The sequence below is a fragment of the Balaenoptera ricei genome, chromosome 8 (assembly GCF_028023285.1).
Source record: "Balaenoptera ricei isolate mBalRic1 chromosome 8, mBalRic1.hap2, whole genome shotgun sequence".
Classification (NCBI taxonomy): Eukaryota; Metazoa; Chordata; class Mammalia; order Artiodactyla; family Balaenopteridae; genus Balaenoptera; species Balaenoptera ricei.
In genome coordinates, this window is record NC_082646.1 from 28,934,875 (window position 1) to 28,951,326 (window position 16,452).

Sequence of the window (16,452 nt, forward strand, 5' to 3'; positions counted from 1 at the left end):
GTCACAGTATCACACTGCTCACTTGCTCCCACCCAAGCTAGGATCCTGGAAGCAGTCTTTTGTTCCTTCGTGTACCTCATCTAATCAAATAATAATTTCTGTCAATTCAGATTCATATGTATTTTTGAACCCTTCTCCAACTCCCCTAATACTGCTCCCTTAGTTCAGGCTAACATCATCTCTTACAGGACTCCCCACAATAAACTCCAAATTGATCTTTCTGTTCCTGAGCTTGTCCCTTCAAATTCATAAGCCACAAATCTACCAGAGTAGTCCTTTCCCTGGTTGAAAAAAGTCATATCCTTTAACCTGACCACAAAGTGTTCCGATGTGGTTTCTGTCTCACTTTGTGTCCTTAATTACCCTCCATTTACTCTGTATTAATAATAAGCTGGTGTTTTTCATGATTACTTGTTGTGTTGGGTCCTCCTCAATCTTTCATATGTTCTCAATATACTTATTTTTCACTTATGTGAATGAAAAATGTGGACTGCCATATCAGTAAACAAAGCATGTTGTAGGTATCAAGCCACCACACCCACCCTGATGGTGAGCCCTGAGGGAATGGAGATGGAGGATGGAGACAAATGGGCTGCCAGTTGCCCAGTCCTCAGCCACTGCAGCTACCCTCAATGATGCACCCTGAGGGGACTCAGAACAGGACAGAACAGGATACTGGCCCATCTAGGGTGCTAAGGTGCATATCAAAGGAATGATTTCAATGAGCCCAGACCCTTGCATCTTCCCATACACAGAAAAATGCTAAATTTCTTAACTTGAGATTTTTAAAAATTTAAAACATCTTTTGATATTCCAACTACCTGGTCTTTGATGCAAAAACTCTGATATATCCTGGCTCTTCCCTTGTCTCTTTGGAGCAGTCACTCAGAAATATTCTGAGAGGCTGCCTCCTGGACTTGAAGTCCTCAGAAAGTCTGCCAAGTAAAACACAATTCTCAACTTTTAGGTTGTGCATTTTTTTTTCAGTCAACACTTACATATAATCATGTGTTTGTATGTCTGTTTCTCCCACTAGTTTGTGAGCCATTGAGGTCAGGGATAGTCATTACTATTATATTTTTAATCTTTAGTTCTTCACATAATATAGCATATGCCAGAATCTTGAATGGAGAACCTAATTCCTAGAAGAGTGTACTTCACTATTCTAGGCATTCTGCAAACGTTTGTCGAAATGAATCAAATTTATGAACGTGAGCAGAGTCAGATACAAAAATCCAGAGTTTAACATACCATTCTGAAAATAAAATCTTACCTAGTTTGTAAGTCTCTAGTTTAAGAATCCACCCCAATCATGTTCTAATTTAGAAACTAGGTTAGAAATAAACTAACAAGAAAACCATGGATGTACAATATACATCATTATTAAATTATGAGTATATCTATCTTCCATCCATTACTGCATTAAGTGAAAGAAATACAGTTTGCTATCACTCAGAATTGAAAAGGGTACTGGAAACAAGGAAGTTGAGGAGTGTGTGAGACCCCTTGGAAATTTCCATTTAACAAATATGTTCCTGTGTGCTCATGAAAATAAATGTTTTTTTTTTTTTAATTATCAGAACTGTTGACTTGAACAATTTAACCTTATCTTGTACACTTTCCCCATACTTATCCTTTGATCTTACATTTTCTTAGGCTTTTTTGAAAGACATGCTTATGAAAGGTAATGAGCAGGAAGATTTCTTTGTCATGTCATACAATGAGCTTGTTTTAGGAGATATTTGAAGAGAAACTGAGAACCCATATGAATGAGTGAAAAGAGAGGCTACTAGGACTTCCCTAACATTTGAAAATTGTAATTTGCCATCACAGAATGATGAGGTGGGGCATAGGGGCAGAACTCATTTTATGTCCATGGAAAAGCAGCTAATTATATACTTCATCAAAAACCATATTTCAATAGGCACTTATATTGTCAAAAGTGGATAATGAATGACTTCTCTTTGTCCTTAAACTGCTATATTTTAAATCATGCTTCCACTTTAACATTTCCAAAAATGTTGTCTAAATTTTGTTTTTTTTAAGCTCCTGAATGTAAATTGCTTTGCATGAAATTATTTAAAATGCTAATAAAACACTGTTAAAAATTAAGGAAAAGACTAAAAAATTACTAGATTTAGGAGAGCGAAAAACGAGTCAAATTCACCCTGAGTTAATAGAATATATTAAAAAGGGAAGGAAGGATTGAATTATTTGGCATAGCTTTACCCCTTTTAAATAGCTCACAGTAGGTGTGACCAGAAGTTACTAGAATACAATATTCATATTGAAAATTATTCAGCTCTTGTATTTTTATTTAATGACACCTGTACTTAAAAGACTCTTACTAAACACCACAACAATTCTTGGGAAATGTATACACACACACACACACACACACACACACATACACACACACACACAAATATGCTCTTTCCCTCTCTTAAAAAGAAGTGAGAAGTGTTTTGTATAATTGCTTTTCACCTTCTAAAAAACAGTAATTTATTAGCCATTTTAATACACTGTGTAGTATATCCCTCATTATATTGCATCTCATTTTTAAACAATAAAATCCTATCAAATATTTATTGTAATTAGCATTTGTTGCTACATATCACTATTTCAGTGCATTGAGATTTTAATATTAAAATTATTTTTATGATATGGCATGAACATTAATCAGTGTTTATTCCATAGCAACAAAAGCTAATGGATACTTCCTTCTTAACTACTCATCCATCTGTACACAATAGATACCCAATAAATAATTACTAACCATACGTAATTACTGTCCTAATATGCAACACAGCTGTTCTCAGAATAAACTATATTTGCAACTATGGCCCTTCATGGCCATTGTGACATCTTGCACCTGGATAACACATTCTGTCTCTTGCCAATAAATTCTTCAAGCATTCCTTAAATCCTACCGTGGTTCTGCACTAATTACAGCCATAAGGGTATATTTTGGGGCCAGCAAATATGTTTACTATCTAATGTAACTTCAATTTATACCATTTTTATTAGGACTTTGTTTTCAAGATTGTATATTTTCAATTATTTTGACAGTCATTATCAATATCTGTTAGAGAAACACATGGTGAGTTTCCATCTATAGCCACAGTATTAAGATTCATGAATAAAAGTAATTTCTCTCTGGCTAAAGGTTCAGGCACAGAACTGATAAAGTAGAAGCCATGAATGAAAGCCACTGAAATCTGGGAGCACCTTGCTCCTCAAAGATGATCAGTATTGAGAGCAGCAGGTCATAATGCGGGGGAAAAAACTTTGTGCTAAAATGACCTAGGTTCGATTTCTGGCTTTGTCATATATTACCCTGTGACTGGGGCAAATCACTTCCTTTAACTGAGCCTATTTTATTTATAAAGTGAGGAAAGCAAGGCATATTTTTGGGGGTTGCTGTGAGAACTAAAATAGTTAACATTGACATATGCTCTAACATAATGCTTGGAATGGAGTAGACACTCAACAAACGGCTAGCACTCCTACTAATAAAGTGATGATGATGTTTTAATGAATGAATGAAGCTTATTATCAGGGAAGTAAGGTAATAACCAAAATGTATCTCTATATTTTCTCCTTCTAAGTGAAACTCCTCACCCTTCCAGTACCCAACTCCATTCGGCTGTAACACCTATCCAAACACTGCTGGATGGAGGTGGGAAATGAAATAGGAGATAGATGGGCCACTGGGCCGGACAGCTGGTGTCTGTCAAGTGGAGCAAAACTGAAGTTTTGTCCTCAGCCAGACAAGAATGACTCCCGTTTCCCTTCCTCCATTGATATGGAGGGAATGAACTAGCAGTGGGGAATTTTTTGCAGCAAAAATAGGAGTGAAGTTTTCCCTCTCCTGAGAACAAGGAGAATAAAGGGAACAGTTAACAGGCTAGAGAAGAAACATAACCTGGCCTGAAAGAGTTAATCACTCCTAGTTTTTTTTTTTTTTTTTAACTGTTACTAATCTGTAGTGTCTGTAACTAGATTTGTACTTCACAAAGCTAACTGATTACTCTTTAACACTATGTGAATTACATCCTGCCCTCCCTTGTAGCAAATCACCCTTTGTAGCATTTGCATTTCAGAAAAAAGGTCACAGGCCAATATGACTGTCTTGAAATAATTCAGGAAGAAGAATGCAAGACCTTCACTACTTTGATCCTTATCATATACCCTGGGACTGCGAGCCCCACATATAAAATCTTCTCCTATTCCCGAAGGAAAGGGGCACAGTTCTTGAGGCACTAGCTTGCTGTGTCTTCCCTTCTGCCTGGCAGAAAAATAAACCCATCTCTCTCTTCCTCCAAAATCTCTGTCTCTGTATTTCTGCTTGGCATCAGTGCACAGGGAAACCGATATTTCGGTAACAGAAAGAAGAGAGGAAGTTCACCTCTCTGGAACTTGAATAGACACGTCAAAGTAAATAAAAGACAAGACTCAAGAATCAATACTGTGACATTTTAATATTTGCATATACAAACAGCCATTATTATGTGGTTTATAGCTAACATCACTGAAATTAAGGTTGGTGGTGGAATAAAGAAATTGTTACTGAGTCCAAGTTCATACTTCTTACCTCACAACAGGCCAATGAATTGGGAGACAAGGGATAACAACTTTATTCGGAGAGCAGAGAGTCCAAGAAGATGGCAGACTAATGTCCCAGAGAACCATCTTGCCAGGCTCTGAATGCTAGTTTCTTTTACAGAAAAAAGAGGTGAGGAGGTAAAGTAAAACGGCCATAACTTGTTGCAAATATTTCCTGGTTTCAGCCAGACTCTGGGAGGGGATGTGTTAATTTCCTCTTTCCTGCAGCCAGGTGGGCTGGGTCAGGATGTTTCCTGTGACTAAACAAAGGTTTTAGTTTAATAGTCAGGCATGGGGGGCAGGGTTCCAGGAGATAGGCCATTATGTATACTTTAAGCTATAGGCAACATCCCTTTAGTGATTAACTTGTAGCAGAAGCAATAGAATACAAAGGATAAAGTAAAAGAAACACATCAAAGCCAGATTTGTTATTCCTTATTACAAAATTATCCAGAAAAGGAAGGTTTGTTGTCTGAAGAGATGAGAGAGTTTTCCAAGGGAACTTAGAAGGAAAAGAAAGCACATAGAAAGAAAGAATGTTTGGGCACCTAGGAAGTAACTAAATGGCACTCTAGTTAGAAACCTCTTTTCAAACTGAGTTGTGCAAATAAATAATCACTGTCTTTCAAATACCAAAAAAAGTTTTATGATATAATATACTGGGAAATAGTGGGTTAAAAAGTTGAATGAATTTCTTAACCTTGAGACTTTTCAGAATCTTTAAAGTGCTTTGCAAATCCTCATGTAGTAGGCACTTCCCAAAGTTACTTTATCACCAAAATTTCATTTCATATGACACCCATGTAACATCACATGAGATAAGTTTTAAGACTGCTATCCTACAAGATCCATTGTAATGTGGAGAAGCCAACAGCTACCAAAGGATTAACACTAAAGGTGCTTATTAGAAACAGCTGTGAATCCAGTTGTAGAAGACATACAGCAATATATGGCAAAAGGAAAGGCTATGACTTCGTTTTTGTTTTGTTTTTTTTCCCCTGTAAGTAGCTCTTTGCAGGGAACCACACTCAGCAGGAAATTCCTTTTCTTGTCAGTTTAAGCAAAGCTACATTGTAACTGCCAACTACAAATTTGCACTTGCCATCTACCTCTACAAGAATTACATTATGAACTGTTGCAACTGCTGACCTTCAACACCCCCTGAAAGGAGTTCAGGGTAGAGATCAGGAATGAGGTACTCTGTGCTCTGGGGAAACTGGCAGAATAGGCCTTCAGATAGTTAGATATTTTCAGGAGAAGACTTTATGAGCCCAATTCTTGTATCTCCTCTCTAGAAAAGCACTAAAATCTTTCATGGTGACGTCTTCTCTTTGTGAATAGCAGTAACCTCCACGAGCCTAGCAGCAACCTTCTGCAAAAAATGTGTGCTTGATTGCATGTACTCCCCCTTTACCAAAATCACATATATACTGACCTTCCCCCCTACGTCTACGGAGCAGTTTCTCAGAGCTATCTGAAATGCTGTCTCCTGGGCTGTAATCCTCATTTTGCCCCAAATAAAGCTTAACTCACAAATCCCATATTGCGCATTTGTTTTCAGTCGACATAACTAACTTTTAAATCCGGTACCCCCATGCTCTACTGATCTCTGGCCTTAGCACACCTTTCAGATCTTTTGATCACACAATATCTTGCTTAACATGTTTGTTTTTTTCTGTAGATCAAAGAAGTAGAAATGAAGAATAAGTAAATAACAAATGACCAGATCTCTTCCCTAGCTTCCCCTTCAGTACTCTCATGAAAAAACTGTGTGAACAAACTGTGTGAACAAGATAGCATCTAAATAAAGATGACTATAAATCCAGAAGCCTGCACGCAGTGGGGGGTGGTGACAACTATGACCCCCTATCTCAGTGATTAATGGAGATTACTCCCCTTTTTCCCTTTAAAAACTTTCATGGCCAAGCAGAATCTTCAGAGATGGTTTTGGGGGACACTGAATCCACCATCACCCCAGATTTTGGCATTCTGATTAAAAGCAACTTTCCTCTATCAACATTTGCCTTTCTCGGGTGTTGATTTTCCAGTGGCAAGCAGCAGGACTTGAGTTTCGTAACACCCCTGCTACCAAACCCTTTTTTTGTTTGTTTGTTTGTTTGATTGGTTTTGTTTTTTTCCTCCAGAAATCGGAAAATAATAAATTAGAACTGGGATTTTGTGAGATCTTAATACTGATAGGTGACCTGTAGATTTAGTGGTGTGTGTGTGTGTGTGTGTGTGTGTGCGCACGTGTGTTATCTTTCCCATGAGTAAAGTTTACAAAAGTGCTAGGGTTGGGGTGGTGGTTCCCAGGAAGGGCTGCGTACACCAGCATCCCCTTACTTGTTCACTTACCCTTAAACTTTAACAGTACCCTTTTATTAGAATGTTAATATTCTAATATTCTCTTATTAGAATATTAGAATTAAAACAGCAGCGCTGTGGATTCTTGTGGCAGTGATATCCTTAAACACAATAGCTGATGGTAGGAGAGTCAACCAAAGCTTAGAGAGGCTTGGTAGAATTTCCCAGATTCTTAAACTCTCATTTCCTCCAAAGAAAATGAAGAAATAAAAAATATTAAAGTAGTTAAATTTTTTTTTTGATTTTGATGGTAAGGTGGGTGGTTAAATTATTATGTTAAAACTTCAGAGTATAAAAATTGGAGGCAACTTTCTCTTTTTTAAAAGGTAATTATGATAATAGAGCTCTGCTATTAGGAGACTAAAGCCCTTTTCCTATGAAAGGAGAAAATATACCTAAAAATGACAACTGTCAAAACAATAAACCTGAAACAAACATAAAATGCAAAAGGATCCTGAGATAATAACACTAGTCAGCTCTATAGAGCAATACACAGCTGGCTGTGTATATATGCATGTACATATGCAGAATGTATACACTAAGTCTCCTGACTGTACATACATGAATTGGGACAGCAGGAAACAAAGAAGCTGAGGGAAAAAGAGGAGACACAGCACCTCATTATTCAGCCCTTCTGTGTCTCCACCCTGCTTGATCTCTTAGGCAGCTAGATGTTCTTTACCCATTTATAGATTCTGAAACACTGACAGATGAAATTCAGAACCATGGAACATGAACCCAAGTAACCCTATTTTCTAATTTTTTAAACAATTCCGTCTACTCTCTTTTAATTGACCTTGATATTATAACCTTTATTTTTAAAAATTTCACTGTATATGGCTGCAGGTCATGTGATTTTAATTATATTAATATGCTATATTTTAACTTCTCAGTAAATTAGTTTATCTTTTCAGCCAGTGTTCCAAGCCATGAGTTTTGAAATTAATTTAGGGAGTTATGAACATAATTTTTTTAATTAAAAAGAACAAAGCAGAATAACACAGCATAGTATAGAATAGAAAATATCAGATTGCTTTGTACACAGCAAGGGTAAATATTGTTTCATAAATTTTTGTCTCTGTATGCCTAGTAGAATCATGATATAATTTTTTCTTACTATTGTTCATAAGAAAAAATATTTGAAGTCTAATGTTTTAGGTGATATTTGGGTGTCAAGTTTTCATTTGTGCTGTGAAATCAATCATGTTACATGTCCCATGCCTGTCAAATCCTTTGGCTGTTCCACTTTGCAGCTCCTGAGCCTGTGAGTTCAGCCATAGTTGTGGTGGACAGTTCTAGAAGCTCTTAGACTCACTCTGTATTGATACGTTTTTGCCTCAAGCACATTAATGTTTTTGTTGTTGTTGTTTTCACTTTTTTACCCTGGAGTTTTTCTAATCCTGTGGAGTCCACTGGGGTGAGTTAGTGAGAGGGAGTTAATGCCCTTAGGGCAATATTCAACACTTTAGGTCAGAACAAGTGGATAAATATTTTGCCTGCCTTCTCCTGGACAAAGACGTTAAGAGGCATTCTTTATGTCTCCTATGAGAAATCCCAGCAGCATCAAGTCCGCATTGCTCACAGGATGTGACCTTGAAAATGTAACTTTACATTGTCCTTTCCTCTTTGTCTCACTCTCCATTCTCACTCCTGACCCCTGGTATCACTTTCAAAGAAACTACCTATACCCAAGACCTCATCTCAGACTTTTCTTTCAAGGAACTCATGCCATAATATTTACATTTAGACTTAGAATTATCAGATATTAAGTTTTGGAGATTCCTTAGAAGTCATCTGTTCCTATCATCCAACTTTCATTAATTTTTCTGACAATGAGTCTTATATTTACCTTTGGAATAACTGTATTTCCAATTAATATACATACTTCTAACAGTTGTACTGATATTTAGCAATAAATATTTCTAAAAATTCTGAAAGGACCATGTACAGTATTCATTAAGTATTTATCATGTAGCTTAATTTTTGTGGGAATATTCTAGGAAACTTTACCTCTAACTGCCAATAGTAAGTAGGACTAAGAAAAAAATAAAGGAGGCCTGAAGATTTCTATTTTGTCTGTTTGTTTGCAAATGATGTGTTTCCTTCAACACATTTTTATAACTTCAGAAGAGTAAAGATAAGGACATTGAAGTTATAGAGCTGATTGCCCATTTTAACACAGCAGGTGGGAAAAGTCTAATATCTGTGATGTAGTGAAATGTACTCATCAGTTTCACCTGTAACTCAATAGAACCTTCAAGATATTGATCTTAAATAATACACAATATGCCTTTCTTCAAAAATTTTTATAGACAATATCATCACATTGTTTTTAAGTGACATTGTATTGTACAAAGTATTGACAAAATACCTACCAGTCAAATGAATTCTCTAAAAGATATTTATGCTACATAAAGTTAGGAACTCCTCAAAATCCATATGCAAAAAAGTCATGCAAACCATAAATGAAATATTTACTTAAAAATATGGTATTTAAGATAGACAATAATAACAAGTGTTGGTGAAGATGTATAAATATTGGAAGCCTCAAACATTGCTGGTCAGAAGGTAAAACAGTGCAGCTGCTTTGGAAAACATTTAGCAGTTCTTCAAAAAGTTAAACATAGAGTTACCATATGAGCCAGCAATTGTATTCCTAGGTGTGTACTCAAGAGAACTGAAAATATGTATTCACACAAAAGCTTGTATGTGAATGTACCTAGCAGCAGTATTTATAGTAGCCAAAAAAATGGAAAGCGAGAAGTCAATAAATTGAATGAATAAACAAAATGGAATATTATTAGCTATAAAAATGAATGGAGTACTGGTACATACTATAACATGAATGAACCTCGAAAACATTAGGCTAAGTGAAAGAAGCCAGTCACAAAAGGCCACATACTATATTCATTCCATTTATATGAAATATCCAGAGGAGACAAATCCACTGAGAGAGAAATATTATAGTTGTAAGAGGCTAAGGAGAGAAAGGGAATGGGAAGTGACTGTTAATGAGTACAGTGTTTTTTTTTTTTTTTGAAGTGATAAAAATGTTCTGGGATTAGATAGTAGTGAAAGTTAAGCAGCTTTGAATATACTAATTAATTATCTTAAAAACCACTGTATTGTACACTTTAAAAAGGTGAATTTTATGGTATGTAAATTCAATATCACTTTTAAAAATATGGTAGCAAAGTTCCAGTCTTTCTTATACCATAACAGAAGGATGTGAAACTGTAAGATACCCCATGGAACACAGACCCCAAATATGCAGTTCTGTCTGTATGTCAGTCTTACTGTGAAAGTGGGTGATGAAAACCACGTTCACTCACATGACTCAGATGGTATCCAATATAGCGTAGCCACGTGTAAACATCTAGCAATAAATGTCCCAGTAATAACAATATAATAAAATATTGAATACTTCAATGTTATTAAAAAGATAAAATTTTAAATTCCTATATGGGAAAGATAAGACCTTGTTGCAATTAGAAAATATAGTACCAATTCAAATTGCATACAAATATAGAATGACACTACTAGAAATGAAATGAATCATGCAACACTATAAATGGTTGTTAAACATTAGTGAAATATTTGATTTATGCCAATCACTCCACAACCAAGGCATTTTCCAGTCGAACAGTGGATGGAGAAAAATTTCTATATTTTATCTTAGAAATACTCAATCAGAAAGGCAGTTTCGTTCTTTTTTCCTCCATGTATTTCTTTCTTTTCTCTTGGGAAATATTTTCAAGGTGTTGGTGAATTACAAGAACAGAAACATACTTGATGGGTCGTCCTACTTGTCAATCAAGTTAACAGCTATAAAATAAAATAAGTTATTCTGCTAAAATTTAACTTGTAACGATAAATTTAGCTCTGAAATTTGAACAAATGACTGTTTCTTAAAATTAAACTATGACGCTTGGTTAATTTTGTTTATGTGCCATTGCATGGTAATTAATGTTTCCTCTTTAAGGATACTATCTTAAAGATAGGATAACATTGCTATGTGAAATATTTGAATGGACTAGCTATTGGTACATTTTATACTTTCACTGAAAAAGGTTGACAGTGATAATTCTAAAAATAGTTAATGACAGAAAGGGCTAATTATTCAATCTTTGGTAACTCCAGCGAGTTTTGGAAGTAGTTTCTAGATTCAAGATATTTAAATGTACACATATCAAAAAGAAAAATCTGCTCCCTTTCTAGAGCCTTGTCAGCTTAGGCATTAAAGAATGTACAGTAGAACTGGACATGTTCACTTTAATTAAACCCAGTTTATAAAGATTTTTTTTCTGAGGTTTTATTCTCCTTTGGTTAGTCTCATTCACCTAGTCATTCGATTAAATCACTTTTCTATTCCCTTAGGGATTCCCTTCCTGGGATTTGACACAGACCTGGTTTCCAATCTGTCTGGCTACTGACATGAATAGTACTATGTTACAACCCAGGATCCTGAGCTATGGTTATTAATGCAGACACCCACGATAATTTTCTGATTTATTTTAAAAAACAAACTTCTTTCTTTTTAATTTAAAATATAAAGTCAATATTATGTTCCCCAAATGCTATCATAATGGGCTTATTTATAGAATAAAATTATACAATAAGTTGCAGTTTTCCACATCTATTGGGTATCTGGTATCAGGCACATAGTAGTGCCTTGATAAACATTTTAGATGGAAAAGCAATGTATGAAAAAGTGAACAAGAAATGAATAAGTATACATTAGGATATAATTTTCCCTATTCGTCAGAATGAATATCCTGCATTAGTGTATCAGTTATAATTTAATTCAAAAATATTAATAAATTGCTTGTACTATAGTGTACAAAGATGAACAAACCATGGACCCAGACATGAATGTTCTTACAGTCTAGTTCAAAATACACAGGAATATACATAAACTATTTATTTGGAAGATGTCATGTGTTAAATATCAACAGTTAAGTGTGACTAAAGTTATAAATTTCCTAAGGAAGAAGCAAATAATTTTTATTAAAGAGAATGTGAGTATTGGGATTGACTTCATAGGGGTTGAGCTGGGCCAAGAAGGATGGATAATATAGGAAAACACACAAATGCAAGACAAATATCATAGACAAAACAAATATAACAGACAAAACAAATGTAACAAACAAAACAAAACAATAACAGCATGGCTAAGGAGGCAGCAATGTACAGAATAGCCATGATTCTGGTATGCTTAATGCCATAATATTGTGGTGGAATGTTATTCATTTAATTGGATATAGGTTTGAAAAGGTATCTTGGGGAAAGAGTTAAGGTGCTGATTAGGATTTAGTCCTTATTTTATAGACAATGGAGAGCCAACAGAATGGCTTTGTTGTTGTTTTGGTCATAAACAGAAAAGCAGAATATGGCATAGTTCTAGGGGAAAGCTTTGGAAGAAAATGACAATTTTGTGTCTAATAATGGATATAGCATTACATAGGTAATGCTATATCATATAGTTGAATGTTGCTAAGAGAGTACAGTCATCCCTCGGTATCTGCAGGGGATTGGTTCCAGGACCCTCTTTGAATACAAAATCCACAAATGCTCAAGTCCCATATTAAAATGGTGTACTGTCTGCATATACACTCTGCACATCCTCCCATATACATTAAATCATCCCTAGATTACTTACATTACATAATACAATATAAATGCTATGTACATAATTGTAAATACATTACAAATGCTATTTAATTTTTGCTGGTGTACAGCAAATTCAAGTTTTGCTTTTTGAAACTTTCTGGATTGTTTTTTCAAATATTTTTCATCCATGGTTGGCTGAATCCATGGGTACCAAGGGTGACTTGTAGATCTTAAATGTTCTTATCACAAAAGAGGAAATGGTATCTATGTGATGGGATGGAGGTGGTAGCTAATACTATGGTGGTAATAATTTTGCACTTTATAACTGTATCAAATCAATATGTTGTACACCTTAAACTTACACAATATGCCAATTATATCGCAATAAAACCGAAAAAACAAGTACTGATGGTGAAACTTTAAAGTAAGTGGAAAGAGAATGGTGCCTTGGCCACTGATTGAGGAGTTAACTTCCTGAGGAAATACTGCTTATATCCCTCAGTCAGCATATTATAGGCATTCATTTAGTTCATTTACACCTTGAGTTAATCTTGCCTAAGGGAATTTAAATGTTTCCATTAAACATAGTCAACTTATTCATGTTCTTTAAAATGATAGGTTTCAAAAAATTTTAATACTACTCATATGAAAACAGGAAGCAAAGGAGAAAACATTTGAAGAAAGAACCATGTCGAAGAGGGGCGTTGAAGAAAAGTTGAGATCTTTCATATTGATGTCTTCTATCATTTCATTTAATTAGGAAAGTAAATGTCTATTGAAAATAAAAGTAGCAAGGTTAAGAGACAAATTTAAAGACAGTGAAAAATATTTGCAATAGTCACAGCGAGGGATAGTAAAATGACATCCCTGAAGATTTTAGGGACCAGTTGAGTTTAAAAGGTATGCACTTTCAATAAATATCTAATTCCTATAATTATGCCATTTTCTCCAGTAATGCTCATTAATCTCAGACCAATAATTTTCTACTTCGGTAGTCCAGTATGATGGAAATAAAGAAGAGTAAAACTAGAGGGCTATTAGGAGCAATGAGTGAGACAGAGACAATGGGATCCAGGCTAGATAAGGTGTTATGGATTAGATTGTGTCCCCCCCACCCCCACCCCCAAATTTAGATGTTGAAATCCTAATCTCCAGTACCCCAGAATGTAACCTTATTTGGAAATGCGGTCATTGCAAATGAAATTCATTAAGTTAAGATGAGGTCATACTGGAGTAGGGTATCCTAATAAAAGGAGAACTTTGGAAGCAGAGATAGCATGCACACAGTGAGAATACCATGTGAAGGTTGGAGTTGTGCTGCTACAAGTCAAGGAACTACCAGAAGTTAGGAGAGGGATCTGGAAGAGATCCTTCCCTAGTGCCTTTAGAGGGACTTCATGGCCTTTCCAATGCCTTGATCTCATATTTCTAGCTTCCAGAACTGTGAGACAAATTTCTGCTGTCTTAAGCCACCCAGTTTGTGGTAGTTTGCTACGGTGGCATACTAATACAGAAGGCAAACATAGTCAAAAAATAAATAATGGACTGAAAACCTAAAAATAGGTAAACTTGGAGGTCACAGTGATCAGAGGGAATGATAGAATAGGAAATGACAGAAGAACAAGAGGTTGTGGATTAAGGAAGGATATTTAGAGTTGAGATCCCAGAGTTGGAACAGTTCTAAGCTATGATGAGTTCTGAGGCATAACTCTGTGTGAATTTCTGAAGTGGGTTGTAATAACATGCTAACAACATAGAACTATCATTTATGTGAGCATCAATTTTTATAATGGTCATAATTTTTCCTTAGAATAGCTTCTTAATAAGTTAACAGTATTTATAACTTGGTATTGGGGCAAAGAATATAAAAATAATCTTACTCTAATTTCTTTGACATATTTGAAGAGGAAGCAAATATAAAAAATAATGAAAAATTGTTCATATCTGAAGATACACTCTACTATTTTCAAAAAAAATATGTTGTTAGAGATGAGATGAAAGAGGCATGGAGATTCAAAAGAGTACCCATTTATTTGTGTTTTCCCTTTTATAAGCTAACAACTGATCCAGCATAATCACAGAAAATGTTGAAGGTTAAAAGAAGAAATCTACTTGTTAACTTTGACCAAATTCTATAAGATACTCCCAAGTCATAATGAGAGACACTAGCAGAAGGAAGACTCAGGACAAGGAGAAAATAATTAAGAGTTTTTAAAAGAAGTAAAATGAAATAGTAAAAATGGAATTACTCTGTTAGTAGAGACACGACACTCAAGAGATCAAAATAATTGGACCTTCTGCCACAGATTTGTGCAAAGTTTTCTACTTGTTTTATAGAATAACTTGAAAAGCACCCTTTCTAAATGATATTCTTCTATCACAATGAACAGTTGCTGGAAAAACCAAAAACTTCAAAATTCTTTCTGTTTTCTAGTTGGCCTTAACTGCTTCATTAGCTTCCTTAGTACATTTCAAATGTTGAAATTCCATTGTTAATTACATAGTTACATAATTTTTATACTTGTTTTATGGCATGTAGAATAACAGAGTTGTCCTCCAAATTTTTTAACTTAAAATCTTCCAATTACCAATTGCTATTCACAACTGAATTTCCTAAGCTCCCATACAATTATCCTTTTGTAAATTATCTCCGGTAAGTTCTGGCTAAACTAGACTATAAGAAAAAAAAAGAATATTTTAGCCCCTGTTCAATAAAGCCAATAAAATCAATTTATCGTCATAGCTGTATTGCTTTACCAGACAGCAGCAGCAAATCAGAAAACATCTAGAATCTTAAGACAAATACAGTTGGCTTTAGAATCTGGCATTAATTGGCCATCCAAACTGTGTCATAAAACTGGATAGAAGCATGCTTGTCTAATATAATTTTTCAAATCAAAATACTAATCTACTTGAACACACTAATAACTTTTCCAACTTAAAATAAGGATTAGTCATTTTGGAGCAAATATTTGAAGACATAAACAACCCTTGAAGCACCAACCTTAAAAGGGAAGCTTTGCCATGATTGTTTATGATTGATATAATAGTATGCTTAGACTTCTGATAGAGTGTATATTTTAAAAAATATGGTATGACTCTTGCTTCCCTGGGCATGTCTTTTTAATCATGAGCATTTTCACAAATTAGAATTGACAAAAAAGGAAAAAAAAATTATAGACAATAATGTTTGGGTATAGCTTGCTATAATAACATAGCTAAATAGTAGAAAGTGATTTCAATATAGCACAGGATGCTCTCTTGCATAGAGTAAGACATCACACTATATCATAACCTTATAATATATATTCTCAATACTGGAATAATGAAGCAGGTCCTCTTTATTTCATTGCATTTTGGTAGCAAAATTACTCATTTCTATCTTGAGTGGTAAAGTTGAAATAGGAGCGTGGGATACGTTCAGTATTTTCCAAAAGGACATGATTCAAAATATGCAAATTTGGGGAAAAAAGAACATGAGAAAATAAAATAAGTGAAAAGGAATGGCGACTACTATAAATTTATACAAACACCAGAAGTCAATGTACCTACTTGTATACCAGGTAGATGACATGGCAAAAAAATTTGCAAATATAAGAATATTGACTTGTACAGCAAAGGATCACAGAGAAGAAATTATATACATGCAAACAAAGATATAGTAGATATCAATGACATAGCAAACAAAATTACCTACTTTCTTCTACCATTTGGTAAAATTTAATTCGGTTTACTGTGAATGCATGTCTAGAACATCAAATAATTCCTCTGACGAATAAAACAGTTACAGTTTGAGACATTTGGACTTGAATGCAGAAATTTACCAATACTGAAGAATTATCATGAAGATATTATTTTTCTGAACTAAATGCC

The 16,452-nt window shown here is 34.7% G+C and overlaps 1 protein-coding gene across 2 annotated transcripts in view; it reads right to left on the reverse strand.

Annotated features, from left to right (window-relative positions):
- Positions 1–16,452, reverse strand: part of GUCY1A2 (guanylate cyclase 1 soluble subunit alpha 2) — a 402,881-nt gene that overhangs the window by 101,064 nt on the left and 285,365 nt on the right. Inside the window, exon 7 of one of the 2 annotated variants that reach the window (XM_059929349.1) lies at positions 4,574–4,865. The exons of the other annotated variant lie outside the window; for it this stretch is intronic. Within the exon in view, the coding sequence (XP_059785332.1) occupies positions 4,848–4,865 (18 nt within the window). The 3' untranslated portion in view covers positions 4,574–4,847. Of the gene's footprint in view, positions 1–4,573; positions 4,866–16,452 lie in introns of those variants that run through there. 2 annotated transcript variants of the gene reach the window in all.